The sequence below is a fragment of the Cyprinodon variegatus genome, unplaced genomic scaffold (genome assembly GCF_000732505.1).
Source record: "Cyprinodon variegatus isolate N-32 unplaced genomic scaffold, C_variegatus-1.0 Scaffold904, whole genome shotgun sequence".
In the NCBI taxonomy this organism is placed as follows: Eukaryota; Metazoa; Chordata; class Actinopteri; order Cyprinodontiformes; family Cyprinodontidae; genus Cyprinodon; species Cyprinodon variegatus.
In genome coordinates this window covers 15,576-33,249 of record NW_015151357.1, presented here as the reverse complement: position 1 = coordinate 33,249, position 17,674 = coordinate 15,576, and the positions used below count along the sequence as shown (strand labels likewise).

Sequence of the window (17,674 nt, the reverse complement as noted above, 5' to 3'; positions counted from 1 at the left end):
TTTGGCACCCTGGTAAAGATCAGAGATGCACCGATCCAGTTTTTCCGATCCAATCCAATACCGATAACTGGACTGAGCTTATTTGCTCATATCTGACACTGATCTAATTCATCTGCTGAATGCATGGCCCATATGTCCGTACATGAGAGTGAAGGTTTTAACCTCATTAAGAGAAATTACAGTTTTGAAAAAAAAATCCCTGCTGCTACAAAAACAACCAAATATATATAGATAGATTTTTTGTTCGTTTTAATTATTGCTATCATCTTTTCTTTGCACTTGCAACACTGTTGGTGTTGATAAGATGGAAAGCAGGCGGACAGGAAACAGCATTTTTATCCAGTTTTTCACTCTGACACATCTGGAGGGTTGTTTCTTATCTTCACGTGACGAAACCCTGCAGTTCCAGTTAAAGGTCCAATAGCGTCAGCGAATGCTCATATATCTACCTTTTAAGTTGGTGGGACTGAAAGATATTTTTTTGGTAAGCCTTCTACTGCATACGGGAGATCCGTACCTAGATAGCATCTAAGGCCTTGATTTAGAGATTTTTCATGTCATGGCTGAGGCAAGGAAGAAGTTTAAAATTTCTGAGGAGGCTAAAAATAGAAAACGTGAAAGGGATCGTGCATGAGGAAAAACAAGATTCAATCTTGGAAAGGAGTTTGTTCGTTGGCGCAGGCAGAAAAAAGAAGCCGGATGTAAAACCGATTTTTTTTTTCCCTCAACTTTATTATTAGACTGGTAATTTAACAATTTGCTCCTAATATACAGTTTTACATCTTTATTATTTTCAATGTTTAGTAGAAGCAAAATATGGGCAGTTAGAGGTTTAGCGCCCCTCGTGGCCAAAAGTTGCACCCGTGCCTTTAAATAATTCTGGAAAGTCCTACGTCTACATTTTTATTTAAGGTTATGTTAAATTACTGTTCGTAGTTTTTCTTGTGCATTAATTATTGTATTATTTAACTTTAAAAGCAGTTATAAAGTTCATTAAGGTAATAACGGTGCATTCCTCTCCAGAAATGATTAAAATTTTTAATAAGAGTTGAAAAATAAGGATAGCTGGACTCCAACTTCCCTGGTATAACAGGAGAAAACCATGTTTAGTAAACACATTAGGTATAATATTAGGTATTTAAACATTTACACATAGGAGTGAGTTTAGATGAGAACCCGCACCTTTAAAGGGTATCGATACATGGCATGTTTGTTCGTCTTTTAAGGACCCACAGCAAACAGGAAATTACTAATAAAAAGCTCATAAAAGCTTAGATCAATTTAAAAATACTCAGTATCATCAAAGAAAAATGTTTCACTTATTTCATAAGAATCAATCCTGGACTGAATGTTTGGTTTTTGTATCAAACTTTTTAGTATAATTAATTTTTTGAAGGAATTGTGAGGAAGAAAGGGTAGAGCAGAGAAGGAATGGATGGATTCACTGCTTCTGTTGTTTTCTACACCAGTGTAAAAGACTGGTGTAACCCTATTTCAGGTGTCGGGTAGAGCGCCTCATTATCAGCAACCTGCCTGGTGCCGAATGTCCCTGCCTGATATAATACCTGTGGTCTTTTGTTCCTCACCTCTAACATGTGTATCCTTTCACAGGTCTGCAATAAGGCATTCAACTTTAAAAAAAAAAACAAATAACATCTGTCATAAATGAGACTTTCCAGTTAAAAATACCTTTGAGATCTGTACGTAAGGGATGTTTTATTGAACAATGTGATTTAAATTCTATCTACCTGACCTGCCTTTGGTTGATCATTTTAAAGTTAATTTCAGAAGCATGAGCAAATGCTGAGAAGTGCATGCTTTTCTTATTGGTTATCATATCATATCATGCAACTTCCTTGGGGGTTTTCTACACAGCATTACTTAATTCTTGATTAGCTGAAAATTGCCCTTCATATGAGGGTAAGTTTGTTTATCATGATAATTTGCCTATTCGGGGTTTCTTTACTTTCAACTCATCTCTCTCTCACAATTTTTTCCAGACAATCGACTATGTCATTCCCGGTGACCCATGGAACTACGTTTGCCTTCGGCTTGGCAGACTGGGATTGCTGCATCTCCAGCAGCAACCTGTGCATGGGGTAATCCCGCCTGGCAAAGGCAGTGTCCTGGGGTCCCAGGGCGTGAGTGGGGCAGACGTCGTTGGACCCATCGCCAACATAAAACACCCTCTGGAAACCCACCCCGCCTCGCTCCTTTTCCCGATCCGCCAAGTATTCACGTAAGATTGCCTGCTTGCACATGTTTTCGGGGCAACGTGTGCAGGAGTGTGAGTGGAAAGGGCGGAGCACAAGGCAGCCGGCGGTGTCAAAGTGGGAGGGGTTTGTGAAGATTCTCTTGAAAAGGTGGCGGAATCCGGCGTGCTCCAGCCACGTCTCTATAAAATACATGTTGGCGTCAGAGACCACCACCAGCTCAAAGTCCTGCTGATGGCTCTGCAGAAACCTGAAGAGGTCCAGAAGGCCGGGGTTGGGTGGGATGTTCTCTACACCAGACTTGATGCACTCCTTGGTCACGCCTTGATCTGCCAGGTAAGCCATGATCTTTGCTGAGTACTCGTGGTAGTGTCCCTCTCGGTAGCTGTTTACGAGCCAGGCAGGAAGCTCCTGGCTTGGCAGCAGGCACACTGCTGAATCATCGCTGTTGTCGCGTATGATGGTCTCATCGAAGTCGAACAACATCAAGAAGCGCGGCTCTTGTGGCGCTGTGTGGTTTGGCAGAGAGGCCATCTTTGGTGGTCCTTTTCTGCAAAACAAAACATTTCTCTTAATGGTTTTTACACCGATCATGTTCAGAATGTTTCTTTTTTTCTTTTCCAAACAGGGTTTGCAAGCAAAGAACCAGAGATACCATCTGCTTAAATACCACCGTAAGCCCAGGAGAAAAACAAAATACCTAAACACCTAATTAGACCTCAGACTAGTGTTTCTATGGGGTAAGAATCAAAAAAAGAAGACATAAACAGGATATCCACAATAATAAGCTGAAGGAAATAGTCAGTAAGTAGCTCAAATGTACTGCATTAAGTATAAAATACTACAGCAGGCTCTGATCTACATCTTCTTTTATTCAGAAACTCCTGCTTTCCTTTCAGGATCTCTGCCCAGACTTGCTGGTTGTCGTAAGATGTCCCCTCCTATATTTACAGAGCAAACACCTCCAATTATGAGGAGTGCTGCACAGTTCATTACTGTGTTCTGAAGAAATGCAGTCAGATTACTTCTGCTTTCACTCTTTAGTCACCCTGAACTGTTTTAGATGACATAGATTTTAATTTTAAGCAGATATTTCTACGAAAAAAAGTGTTCCCTCTTTACGTAATAATGGAGGAAACAACTGCTGTCAATATGCAACAGCTAGAAAGATAATATTTAATATCTCTGTGGGGAAACGTTGGCTTAATCATAATTGGAACGTTCTTAAGCATGACCAACCTAATATAATACAGCCTCTCCATGCGATTTAGGTCCATACTTTGACTAGGACATTCAATTTTTTTAAAAGAGATATTTAAAGATAGATCCAGTCATTAGTTTTTTTTTATTGTCTTGCAGCCTCACCAAAGTGCCCTTGAGCCTTGCTCAACAACTAATCACGCTATACGAACTCTCGCCCAATTTGAATCAAAGTCTATTGATCTTTTAGAACATAAATCTAAAGAAAAACATTTTTTACCCATAGGCGGCCATCCTAAACAGCCAGATTGGGAAACATCCCTACCTGGCAACAATGCACGTAAGACGGGAAACGTTAGCCTTAAAATGCAAAACCCCATCATGCACCGCAACTATTTTTGCAAAATATTCAAACATAAATTCGCCAAATATAAGATGAACATCGTAGTTTGCTTTAAAGTAAGCATTTTAGTTTTATTATAACTTAGGTTGTTGCAAGGATTTTACAGTTGGAAGAAATAGAAAATTACACCATATGCCAACTGTCACAAGGATGTGCATGACAAGGAAGGGCTATATATACTGCACGCATCATTAAGGTAGTAAACATTGTATTACTTCTTGAGCTCTGTAGATTATTTACTGTCACAGGTAGGTGTTTTGGCTAGAGAGTAATTGTTGGTTATGATTTAAGGAGGGCCAGTCCTCGCACGCTGACATTAGGACCTACCCACAGGGAGAATGCCCGGTATCACAGTATCACCAGTCTGAGCCTGCTAGGCCCGATCCAGCTGGAAAGAGCTAATCAAGAAGGACATTTTAAAAGGGATGCTAAAGTTACCCTGTATCTCCTTGACAAGTAAGTGAACTTTACTCCCCAAATTAGCCCAAAGCTCCACTTTTTTGTACAGGTTTACATGGGTTTAGTAGCTATAAAAGCCACAGTGAATGCTGGCTTTTTGTCACAGTAAATGCACGCTTGTAGAAACTTCATGTCACTTCAGATGAGATGGTTACAACTGCACTGAAGAAGCTTTTTGACACATGGCGGCCAGCATTTCTTCAATCTGGATTTGAAGCAGTGACACAATCAGTTATAGCAGCGGTCCCCAACCTTTTTTGCACCACGGCCGCTATATGTCAGACAATGTTTTCACGGACCGGGGGGGATGGTTCCAGTCTGATGGTGTCCAGTCTGCTCCAGTCTGCTCCATAGCTTTGTTTTGGTCGCTGTAACCGCAGAAAATCCCGCTTCACAAAGATAGGATGAGTCTTGAACTGAATTAACCTGTGTAAAGAGGCACAGCTGCACCGACTGATGTAATTGGGAGAGAATACCGCAATTTTTTTATATTTTTAAAAATAAAAAATCACTCAGACTCTGATCGTTGAGAAATTATATATATATATTTTTTTCTGTGCGGCCCGGTACCAAATGACCGACGGACCGGTGGTTGGGGACCGCTGCGTTATGGTGTTTGTTTCAGTATAACTCCCACATTTCACCACTCGATGGCAGAATTTCTTACATAATATACCTTTAAGGAATTTTAATGGTTTATCATGTACAAGACATGCCAGCCTGAGACACGGTGAGTAAAATTGAACATTTGTTCAAGTGTATTTAATCACAAGTAACAGACACACTAACAATATTAGTAAGTTTTGCTGCACATAGGGGTAAGTTAGTTTTTAACTGAAAACCAATTTTTCTGTAAATACTCAAGCCTTTTTTTTTTCTGATGTTAACATTTTTGATTCAAAACATTAAAGTGCAGCCAAAGGCTAAAACAAAAAGAAATGTGTTTTAGGGGAAAATAAATCTTAATGGACAAAGGTGAAACTATTTCAGTTTTAGAAAAAAAAAAAATACATCCAGTTTCATTCTAATCTACAACAACTACTAAAAACTGTAACCTTGTCAAACACTGAATGAGGTCATCTTCATGTTAATCTACTTTATTGCACGTATCTGTCTGCTGGCCAAAACTCTTATCAGATATTGCGAAGCCTCTGCTTTGCATAAATTGGATCAAACGTCGATGAAGGCGGCTTTGTCAACATGTCTGTGAAGATAAGGTTATGGATGACTCCTCCTTGGGCGAGATGCCCTTATCATCTACCAAAGACTTTTGTAATACATAATCTGCAACGTCTCTGTAATATTAATGAATAACAAAAAAACTATTCTAACCCAACTTCTGCTACTTGATATATTTGCATGGCTTAAAAATTATAGTTTCTCTTTTACTTTCTTATGGCAATTTTAAAAAATCCATCAGAAACGTTCACCTTAAATTTGCTGCATGTATGGTTACATTGCTGAGTGTTTAAATTTGAAACGTGTAATGAAAATATACAGGAAAGAAGAAAAGAAAGTGACAAGAAAGGAAAAAAAGTGTTTAGTATGAATGGAGGGAGGACAGATAGAAAGATAAGGAAGAAGGACACAAGGGAAAAGGTAAGGAAGGAAACAAATGGAAAAATTATACAAGACAGAAAGAGGAAGCACTAAGAAACTAAGGCAGGAAGGGAAGGAGAATACAACAAAGACATGACCGACTGAAAAAAGAATATATGAGGTAAGACAGAAGAAAAAATAAGTTGGCATAAGAACCAGGAATAACACCTACAGCACTACAGGCCTCACTTTTCATTGATTGATTTTGAATAAAACTGCACTTTCATTCATGGTGGGAATCGGGAGCCAAGATCTGATTTGTTGATCACAAAGAAAACAAAGAGCCATCTCACCTTCTACAAAAAATATATCGATCACATACAGTTCATGTGGTGATAGTTGAATGTCTGGGGCTTAACTTGGTGAAAGTAAAGAAACCATGAATTCTGCTCTCTACCAGAGAATCCTGAAGATGAATGTTATTCAATAATTAGAAAACATATCTAAAGCACACCTGCAGGTTCACCCGAAAAGTTTTAAAATACAAAAAAAAAATCAAAATGGATGTTTAAGTCTGACCTAGTCAAATTCTAAATTTACACTGGATTAAGAATAAAAATATGAGGCCACAACTCCTACAATAGGACACACAGTAGCTACCATTCAAAATGGAGCCTTGGACCAGCCAAGGACCCGCCAAGGAAATATTGAATGGCTACTACTGTAAAATACTCACTAGTTGCTAATTTAAGATCTAACAGAAGCCAGGCTTAAGGCTAAATAAATCGTGGTATTTTGGTATCTTTTTAACATTTATTTTCCATTCATTCCATTTTCATTGTAAATTCCTCACAAACTGTATTAAAGTTTGAGGTTGAAATGAGAAAGAAATCTGAATGTCATGGTCTGGGAATACTTTGTCAAGGCACTATAACCCTGCAGATGACAAAATGCATTCATTTCAGGGCTGAAACTATTAATCAGATCGATTACTGAAATAATAGTTAACTAATTTAGTAATTGATTAATCAAAAACTGGCGTATAGAGACTCTAAAACATGCTTTTAGCTGTCAGAGCAGCCAACTTAGAGCAGTAATTATAGCAAAATTGTAAAAAAAAAAAAAAATTTGCATTTAAGATTTATTTATTTTTTCGTCTATCAATATGCTCTACTCAACTCCTCAAATGGAAAGGTTTTAGTTTCACCTGGTTTCATTTTAAAAAAAGTCTTCTTTAAGGAAAATAATCGAGAGATTTACCGATTTGCAAAATAATCAATAGTAGCAACCCTAATTCATTTAGTTAAAAAATGATACTAAATTATATGAAAATAATTTTACAGATTTAAAGTATCTATATAACACCCTTTTAATGGGTATTGTTAGTTTATTATTATTATTATAGTTTGAAAAATGACAATTTTGTTTAAAATACTTCAGGTATTATCTTTACTCTCATGCTTTTAATCAATCAGAGATCCATTTTGGACCCTGGAACAAAAGTTTCCCATCATGAAGGAGGCCAAATCCCTTTAGGACACTAATGTTACATCAGTGGATTGAATAACAGACCCAGATCTTCTCACTGTGGGGTCGATGTTCAGCCTTTTCCTTTAATTGCCCCCAAAACTTAAGTTTCACCTAAAATCAAACTATGATAAACTAATAGGTAAGACATTAAGTGATAAGAAACACGGACTTCAGACCATTGGAGAAATGAAACCTAGAATAATAAGGTTGATTAAATTGTTATCATATACTGTAAGGAAAGTGCGCTCAGAACAAAATGATCAAACCGAACAAAGTCAAGGATTCATGCAGCTCAGTGTAATTTATTCCCGATTACATAAATACATGCAATCTGGAATAAAAGGTGTTAATGTGCAGCTGCATTATAAACGGTCCCGGCACACTAAGCCTGCTAAATTTAAACCTTGAGCGCTATGCGCACTATGGCAAACTGAAAGTCAGCTGAAAAAATACGCTCAGTAAATTTATGAGTGACACGTTATTACCGTAGAAGCAGTTTCTCTAAAATAAATCTAAGGTATACCTACCGGCGTGGGGACGGTGGGTTAGCAGCCCGGCTCCCGCAACTGCATCCCGGTGACGCGGCGAGCGGACTCCAGCTCCACGGTGGAGGATTTTACTAAAGCCGCCGGTGGAAAGTAAACACGATGAGCGCCACTTCCGGGGGAGTTTTTCAAAGTAAAAGCAAAGTAAAAGCACAGTAAAAGCATGTTCTTATTGAAAGGTAGCTTCTTTTCTCGCATAATAACACATCTTATGATCATGAATTGAATAGTTGGATTAAGTCATTGAAGAGGGAATGTTTTTAAAACAGTGAAAACGCGCATCTTTATCTTTGCTAAATGGTTACTCTTTATTATTTTGTAGTAATGTGTAGTCAGTGCTGCTTCAGCCTGTAAAAGTTTATACATTTCAGATTCCTTCACAGGGTACATCATGTTCCGTTGCAGATATTATAGTCATATTTGGTAGTGTATGCCAAATACAGATTATGTGATTTCTATGGGTCAAAAGCATAAAGAAAAGATAAGAATTAAAATAATAATAATAATAATAATAAAAAAATCTTCAATCCCTAAAGTTTTCCAGTTATCTTCCTAATACAACATATTAAGACTTCTCCCATTTACAAAGCCCGGGTCCCCCGTCAGAAAAGGAAAACAAACAAGCAAAAACATATAAAAACATAGCTGCATATTTTTTGTGTATACTACTTTACTTTATATTTTATCTTAATTTGGCATCATTGTTGCATACTTAACATTTGTCATGCTGTTCTTTCTCTGCAAAATGTTGCACCACTATTCTTCTCCATTCTTTACCATTGCAATACATCTTTATTACTAATTTAGATTCCATGTATGTGTAAATAAAGCTTTTTCTGATTAAGCTCTAGGAAAACAAAGGTACAAAATTTTGATAGTGGCTGATTGTTTTGTTGGGTGGTGGTTTTGAAATAAGGTAGTTTTAAAACGAGAAAATGGAAATGCTTACTTATAAAAAAAAATCCTTTTAAATAAAAACTATTTGCAAACAACTTTTTTTTCTTTTGTGTGGGTGAGGTGCAGAGGTCTTCCTCAATCCAGCTGACGAAGAAGTGCACCCCAACATGGGACATTGAAACTAGAGATGATGATTGATGCCTGATCCTTCAGCCAGACGATATTACAATTTATTTCTTGCATTGGTGAATAGATTCACTTCTCCGCTGATTCATTAGTGCATTCAGCATTGAGATCACAGGAAGAAGCTCATTGCCACTCCTTCCATTTATTATTTTAATTCTTAATGATTTGCTTGATTTGTAAATAAATGTTTTTTATGGATTGACATTAATGTAACATTTGTTAACATTGTCTTATTTTTCACTATGCAAATGGAGAAAGAAAAATCAATATCAGCTTTAAAGACATATTGGGGGTCTGGTTTCAAAATAATCTGTATCAGTCAACCTATTACAGTAAGTTTCTAAAATTTAGCAAAACCTTGGTGCCATGAACCTACCCATGCCTGGATGATAATGAACTTTGGGCAAAAGAATCCCTTTACTTCTTAGAACACATTTAAATGGAAGGAATGGTAAACTTATTTTAATGGTTTGTATAGACTAGAAACAAACAAAAATTATTTTTTTTTGCCCTCTGTGCAAAAGAAAATATTTGCTTGTTACAATGAAATGTTTTTTTTTTATATATATAAATGTAAATATACTTTTTTAATTCCAAAAAGGTTTTAAAAAAAAAAAACAGGTAAAAAAAACCCAAACCACTGGACTTTTTCCCCCCCAAGTTTGAAGATGTTTTTATTCACATCCAGGAAGCTTTTTCATTTGAAAATGTCTGGATTAGCATTGAGTTCCAAGCATTACAGAGTAGTCCCAAAAACAATGGCTTCTTATGGCTTAGAAAAAATGCAAACTGAACCTGAACAATAGGTCCGCCCCTTTGTAATGGGGAGTTGTTGAGGTCTTTAAAAGAATTGTGGAGGACTTTCTCAAATTTTTTGAATCCCTCAATCCCTACATAGAGCAGGGTCTATATCGTGGACTTTATAGGGATCTCAGTTAACTTACCAATCGGATAGATGATCACTTCCCTGTTGGTCCACTGTGCGGTGCCTGCTCCATCTTTATTAGTCACAGCTGTCGGGTAGCGGCAGCCTATGGCGCCAACGGGCCGCTGTAACAGCAAATCCCATAATACTTTGCAAGGAGATCTCTCCACGCAAAGCATTCTGGGATATATCTGCCTCTACTGAGGCCTTTCTTTTTTTCTCATACACTTTGTAGACACTTTTTCTCTTACGACCCTTGGCCATTTTCAAAGTACTGTGGTGAAAAAGGTGAGCTTTAATGTGAAACTGTAGCTCACCACACATATATGCTTGAAAGTTTGCTTGAGTAAAAAAAGATAGCCAATGGAACAAGAACATAGGACGACCTTATGTAAACCTATCATCAGAATGATTGACAATTAAGGGACCACTTATTTAGATGATCCACCCAGACATAAAAGATCGTCCTCTATACTGTACCTTTAGGGGCTGTGTACATACGTTTTAAATTCTCCTTGAAACATTGGTTGAAAAATAACCAGACATGTGTTCACAGGTAAATTTATCTGTTTCCATGGGCCTGTAAACCTCATTTTGTTGTTAACCTAATTTTATTGTGATTTTATGTTATTGGCATCTTATCTGTGTTCACTCTGTTCTCTCCTGTAGTGTCTTGTTTAATGTTCACTGTTTTTACCTGCCTTAGGACAGCGGATGCAAATTAGCTGTTGTGCTAAATCTGGCATATTTACATTTATGCTTTATCCTGACATGTTGATGAATGTGCATTGTCCTAATTCAAATAAATAAATGAATAAAATAAATTAAAAAAGGCTTTACTTATGGGTCTTTCTAAGCCATAACAAGGCTTTGTTGGGCTTTTCTATAAAGTTTGGAGCTCAACGATTATCCAGACATCTTTAATTGAAAAAGCTTTCTGGATGGGTATCAAAATGTCTTCAAACTTGTAAACCAAAGTCCGTTGGTTTGCTTTTTAACTTTTTTAATCTTTTTGAAATTACAATTTTTTTTTTTAAATTGGAGTCACTTCCGTGACTCCAATTAAAAAAGAAAAAAAACTTAGATACACTGGCCTAAATGGTCACCATTATATAAGGTAACAGGCAAAATATAAAACAAGCACCAAGTGCTGTTTATAGATGTGTCTACTCTTAAAAACTTCTAAGACTATTTTCCTCTGCGCTGCAAATGTACTTCTAAAAATAAGCAAAGATGTTTCTGCTAGGCTGACATGTCAGATATTACAAGTATGAGATGTCATCTGCCATGGCTGAGGGTTAAACAAAGGCTTTGTAAGGACTGCTGCACATAAAGGCTAGATAAGCTCTCACTGAGCAAAGAACAAGATAAACGGCACATCTCATTCTATTCTAATACAGAGTATAGATAAGGCTTAAAACATCTCAGACACTCAGCAATTGTTTTGACATAACCCAGAAGGACATAGCCCATTCTTCCCTTATATCTACTGAGACTTAATAACTTAATTCTCTCTGATTTTTCTTTAAATCAGGTTTGCAAACAGCTACAATGCATATATATCATAGTATTCGAACGATGACAGCTGTACTGGGTCAGCACTGTTTAATGCAAATGAAAAGTATTAAATATTTTGGTGTTTACTGGGTTTGGCAGTGACAGAAATGCGTTTTATGGCTTTGTTGACATTACATGTGGTTTTACATGTTACTATGAAGAAGAAATTAGAGTGTTTCAAAAGACTCTATTACAAATGATTTGTTGAACTTTGAATAAAATCCATTTTCTTTTTCCTACTGTCAATAAACAGACTAAAGATTTTTTAGTTTTAGATCAGTTAGGAATAATAAAATTAGTTCCTTGATGTTATTATTCTGAGATCAAACAGGGCTGAAATAGGATATTTTTCAGTCAGCAACTATTGAAAAATGTATTTTGATGCTGAAATTGAAACTCAATAGTCTAAACAACAGTATTTCCTGGTGAAACCAAAAAGAATCAGAGGTTAGCAAGACAAGGTTGGTAAACTCCAGAATGATTCAATGCTTACAATAAAAAAGGACTTACTGGATTTATGTCTGGACAGGAAGCTGAATCACAAATGACGCAACTGAGGAAAACATTTAAAGGAACCAGATGTAGCTATAAGAATTACAACAGCCATATAGGTCTGCTTCTTCTGTACAACACACAGATCACATCAATTAATGCATATATAATCATCTGAATCAATTTGCAAGAAGTTAACAAAAAGGAACCTAAGAAGAAAATAGTACTTTATGGCAAACTGAAAGCAGTCCTCACATTTGTTTGCACTTGAGGCCCCCTGCTGGTGGCATAATGGTAAAGAATGGCTATAGGTCAATTATTTTCTGTTTGGTTTGATCTTTTTTTTTAATGTGGAGGCTTTTGTCAAAAAACACAAACTTTAAAAATAGAAATTTAGACCCAAAAAGCAACCATCCAGTCTCTTTAAGGATATGAATAATATAATATAAATTATAGCTCAGGTTTAGGCTTCAGCTGCATAAAGTGGCTCTCGAGTGATCAAGCAAACATTTTCACCTTATCTATTTTTACACATCATTTTTTTTTAAATCTCCAAATGGACTATATTTAAATGCTTAATGGATTTTTACATGGCAATATGTGTGTCTGATGAGGGAGGGTGCAGCCAGTGCAGGTCAACACCATTTATCAAGGTGTGCATTATTATTGGGCAGCTTGTTTTCTTTAGAGAAAAAAGGACAGAAAAAGACTGGACGTGATCACAGATCCAGCAAATGATTTTAAAACATGTTCATATGTCTGGACTTCATCAGCTGTTTGCTAGCACTGTAGAAATGCCTTTAAAGGCCAATATTACTGATGACTGAGAAAAATATCTCGCCTTAGTGGATGTTTTTTTTAAACAATATAAATAATTTAAATAAGTTTGATTCATGTTATATGATTCGTTATATGGAGCTCGTTTTTTAAATGTTTTAGCAGATACTTTTTAGGTCTAAATATTGTTTTAAACTCAGTCTTACTTTCTAAACAAAATTGCTTATAATCCCAACAACAGGCAGGATGGTTTATGGCTGAAACGGTTAATATGAGGAATGTCCTTTTCTTCCACAGTCTGGCTTTTTGTCTTTGTTTCTGCACGGCTCCAACCACAGGCATTTCAACTCTTACAGACGATGAATGGTAGTGTTTTACTATATAGGGAATTTAGTCTTATTACACGCCTGTATTTTTGCCTTAAAGGTACATGATGGGAACCTCTAAACAATGCTCTACTATTCATTTATAAAATTCCAGAGGTAATACTGTAAAGATGTTTATATCATTTTGAACACTTCAGAGATTCATCTCCAACAAACAGGTGGACCTCTTCTGCAGGAAGGACTTTAGTTACATCGAAGGGAAAGGTTTTGCATAATAAAAGTCAGTCAGTAATGGCTCTTCTAAATGGTACTTTTACTTTATTGTAGTTTTTCTTTTAATGATAAAATACAACCCCCCCCCCCCAAAAAAAACTAATACAATAAAAATGTTTTTTTAGACAGTAAAAAAAGCCTTGTGCACCAGCAGCGTTTACGGTCTCTGCCAACACGAGACCTTCCTGTTATGAAGGAGATCCGTTACATTTTGTTTTTAAATAGTGTCCTGCTTAGAAATGTGGCAATGAGGATTATTGTCTTAATGCCAGAAGGATCCCAACAGATTTTGATCTCACAAGTGGAGATCATCGCTTTCGCCATAGTGCTCTGCTTGATTTAAATGTGTAAATAGTTTTATTATGATTTATGTAGGTAATAATTAATGTTATGTAGACATTACATTGAAAAAGTAGAAAAATAAGAAGAGGAAAGATGAGACAGAAGAGAGAGACTGACAAAACATCTGTCTGCTTAATCACCTGCAAAGAGAGATGTAAAAAGAATAGCACAAACAACTGATATAGAAATACAGATACAATACAGCAACATACAGTATCAGCTAATCAATACGGAATGCATAATGTGGTAAATAAAGATAAAATTGGTGAGTATGTAAGAAACCGGATCCAAGCCCCTATAGGTGTTTGTGAGAGTCTGCCTGTGTGTGCAAGGTTTATACATGCAGAAAATACTCAATAGTGGTTGTGAAGAGTCAAAGGCCCCAGTGCACAGAGGCAGGTTACAGGGGACCCAAAACCCCAGATGCCCAAAGGGACCCTAAAAAAAAAGGTGCGGACAAGGAGCCAACACAGGAAACATGCCCCCCCTACCACTGAGGGAAGAGGGGAGACGCTACCCAGGAAACCCCTTCATCTGCCGCAACGGCGATGCCCCCAGGAGCCGCAGGGACAAGCCCGTGGGTCCCATCGGCAGCCAGGGGGCCCAAGCTAGGCCCCAGGGGGCCAGGTCCCACGAAGCAGCAGCCAGGAGCATGCCGGCATCCGCCTGGGCACCCTCCCCAAGTACCACCAATGCACCATTGAGCCAAAGTGTTAATTTTTTGTTAAACATCTGAACAAGGTGAACAAGGAGCGGAGGACAGAGCTAGGAAAGCTGACTCCCTGTTCTGTTTGGAACAGTCATCAGAGGATAGCCTAAAGAACTGGTTCGCAGCTGCCAACACATACCTCCTGGTCGAGGCTGCATTGTGGCAAAGGGTCTCTTTCAAGAACATTTAGAGAACGAGTTTAAGATATAAACTCAATAAAATCAAGCTATCTCTACAAACCCATCCTTTATTCTTACAAAGATGTTGTAATGTGATGAAAGAGCCTCATTACATGCAGGAGTTTGATATGCAAACAGCATGAAAAAGGTCATTTCCAAGCCACACAAACACAGGGAACCATGAGGAGGTCTTTGATGACATTGATGCACATGTACAACAAAACACAGCTGGTTTGACACCTCTCAGCAAGTTCAAGCTACGGTCACAGAACATCGCATTTACTACAGTAACATCAGTGGATTCATCTGAAGGAAAAGCTACAACAAGCAACTCAAAGAAACAAAGTATTTACAACTACTGCTGTCAAAATACTCATCTTATGGAAAAATGGCAACAATTCAAAGTTAAGAAACAGAAAAAAAAATTCTAAAGGAGAAAAGAATTTGTTCTTTTCAACCATCAACCCAGACATGTGGAAAGGCTTGATTTATTCCACCCATTATTACAGTTTAATCCTCCAAGGAAACTGGAGTCATACAAACGTATGCATTTCTGGATCTGGGTTGCATGGCTACATTCTGTTCAGAACATCTCAAGGACAAAGTTTCTTTTAAAAGACAATGAGACAAGAAAAAAATGTTTGGGCAAATGCATTCTCTGGGGTTTGGATCAGATTATATCCTTTGCCAGAAATGCTCACAAAGAAGCAAACGGCAGCCACATCAGAAAATAATGTTGCTTCTACAGATATGAAGTGGTTGCCTCATTTCTCAAATGTTCATAACTCCACCGGCGTCAAATTCATTGTGGAACTGTTTATCGCAATCAACACTCCCAAATCATTAAAAGCTTTGGAAGTGGTGAACCGCTGTGGAGATGGCCCTTACTCATTAAGAACAGTGGTGGGATGGGTGATCAATTGCCCCTTGAAAGGAAATTAAGTCTGTTTTGGTAAATAAAACCTGAGTCTAACCTGGAGCCATTAATAAAACAATTGGAACTTAAATAAAAGGCCCAACAGGAGGTGGAGAATCTGTGCGAAGATTTCCCTCAGATGATTCCCCAAAATGAAAAAGATATAAAAGCTCTGGGAGAACATTATGACTTAAAGAAAGATGATTGCGCTTTGTTTAAATAGGAGCAGATTGCTCTAAGCAACAGCTACCAGCAAGATGCTGAAGAGGAAAAATTCGATCCTTATCCTGCTTTTCCAGGATTGGCAAAATGCTGGAGCTGTCTTGGTGAAAAAAAGCTGAACCTCGGAGCAAAGTAGAAACCAAGACAAGCAGATTGGGACTTGTGTTGGACAATGTTTGGATTCATAGCATCAAGCATCATCAGTTGGGGGATTGTTGGCCTAGTATTAGAGCAGTGTGCGTGTGCTCTGAGAAGGTTGCAAGTAGCCGGTTCGATCCTCCATTCTGAACACTGTTCAGTGCCTCCTGGGCGCTGAACAGTGGCAGCCCACTGCTCCTAAAAGGTGATGGGTTAAATGCAGAATACATTTCTCCATTGTTAGATCAATAAGTTTCAATTGCAATTTCTCAATTTATAGCAGCAGGCTTCATCAGAGTTTTTCCAATCTTCAGGAACAGTCAGAGCACCTGGCCCGTCTGAAGCAGAAGGGACCTGAAAATCAACAGCTCTAGAAGTTGAAGACATTTAAAAGAAGACAGACAAGGCCAGTGCCTTCATATGGCTGCTGAAAGATAATCAATCTGAAGCCTTCGAAAGGGCTACTGGGGAACTTAAAAGAGCAAAGGAGACATTTTTCTTAGATTATAAAGAGATGAGCTTACTATAAACAGCTCGCATAACATTCTGCATCAATGAATAAAGACAGTATGTCTGCTTACATAATAAATCACTTCACTGACTAAACTGCACAGCTATGTTGAGCATACTCCTCTCTGTTAATGATAAAATTATGCAGAAAGTAGGAACATATGGCTGCTGGTTCTTTTAGATTTTAATACTTTACTAACTAATAATGCTTTTGATATGAATTTAAATAATTTTAAGCATTAAAATAATAGTAAAGGTTGTGGTAGCAACCAACTGGTTTTACTTTTAACTTTACTTTTAACATAAATGTATCTCCTTAAAGTACCTCAAGGGGGAGCTGATGCAACAGAATCCAGATTGTCTGTGAGGATGGACAGTAAACAAAATACTTTTTTATTCACATAAATGCAAAAAATGCAACATGTCGATGTAAATCTTTATAAATAGAATATAAAGGGTAGGAAAATGAGAAAATATTATAGTTTTGATGTCTATAGTGACTGCAGTAGAGCAAAATAAATAAATAAATAAAGTAAATAAAAGTTTAGATCGTGTAGTACAGCACTATGTGTTTTTATTAACTAATAATCAGTGTATATTCTGAAATCCCCTCTTAATCTAACAATTTTTAAGATTTATCACTATGTATCTACAAAATGAAATGATTTTGTACATGATTCATCTAGGCTTGTTTTTTTTTCCAGAAATAAAATATTTTATTCATAAACAAATGAGTTGCATTGCTAAAAGAATCCCCCATAACTACAATGTAAAATTTATCATCATGCAAGAGGATGAAATATGCTCCAGTTCCAGTTTAAAATCCATTACAGGTTTTCGTTTATACGGTGGAAACAACAGCTGGCCAAACCTAACAATACTTAGTGGCCAATATAACAGAATGTAAACAACGTAAAATACTATCTGTGGAGCTTTGTTCTGATAGTAAGTTGGACATGCAGCAGATGGAGATCAGTCTGGGTGGTGGGCTGCAGGAATGACAGAAAGCAGCAGGGAGAAGGTGGAGAGAAGAATGTGAGGGGATGGGCAAGTGTGGGCAGAGTCAACACAGCAGTATTGAATTACAGCCACAGCTGGACAAAACATCTGAGCTGCTGAACAGAGTTAGGTCATGCAAGCAAAGCGAGAGATACGCAAATGTTAACTACTTGAAGTTGGAAAACTTTTAACTTCTAATAGGAACTGGAGTCTGACTTAAACCTGCAGGAGTAACACCATTCTTCTTTTCCTCATTATCTAGTAAAAGTGGGGAATGTACAGTGGGGCAAAAAAGTATTTAGTCAGCCACCAATAGTACAAGTTCTCCCACTTAAAA

At 37.3% G+C, this 17,674-nt stretch overlaps 1 protein-coding gene across 1 annotated transcript; it reads right to left on the bottom strand.

Moving 5' to 3' along the window:
* Positions 1 to 907: 907 nt before the first annotated feature.
* LOC107099757 (probable phosphatase phospho1) lies at positions 908 to 7,988 on the bottom strand. Its single transcript, XM_015398014.1, has 2 exons — positions 7,872 to 7,988; positions 908 to 2,763 (listed from the first exon to the last, which is right to left on the bottom strand). Exon 2 carries the CDS (start codon positions 2,745 to 2,747, stop codon positions 1,974 to 1,976), a length of 774 nt encoding a protein of 257 aa, XP_015253500.1. The 5' UTR covers positions 2,748 to 2,763; positions 7,872 to 7,988; the 3' UTR covers positions 908 to 1,973.
* Between the last annotated feature and the right edge of the window lie 9,686 nt (positions 7,989 to 17,674).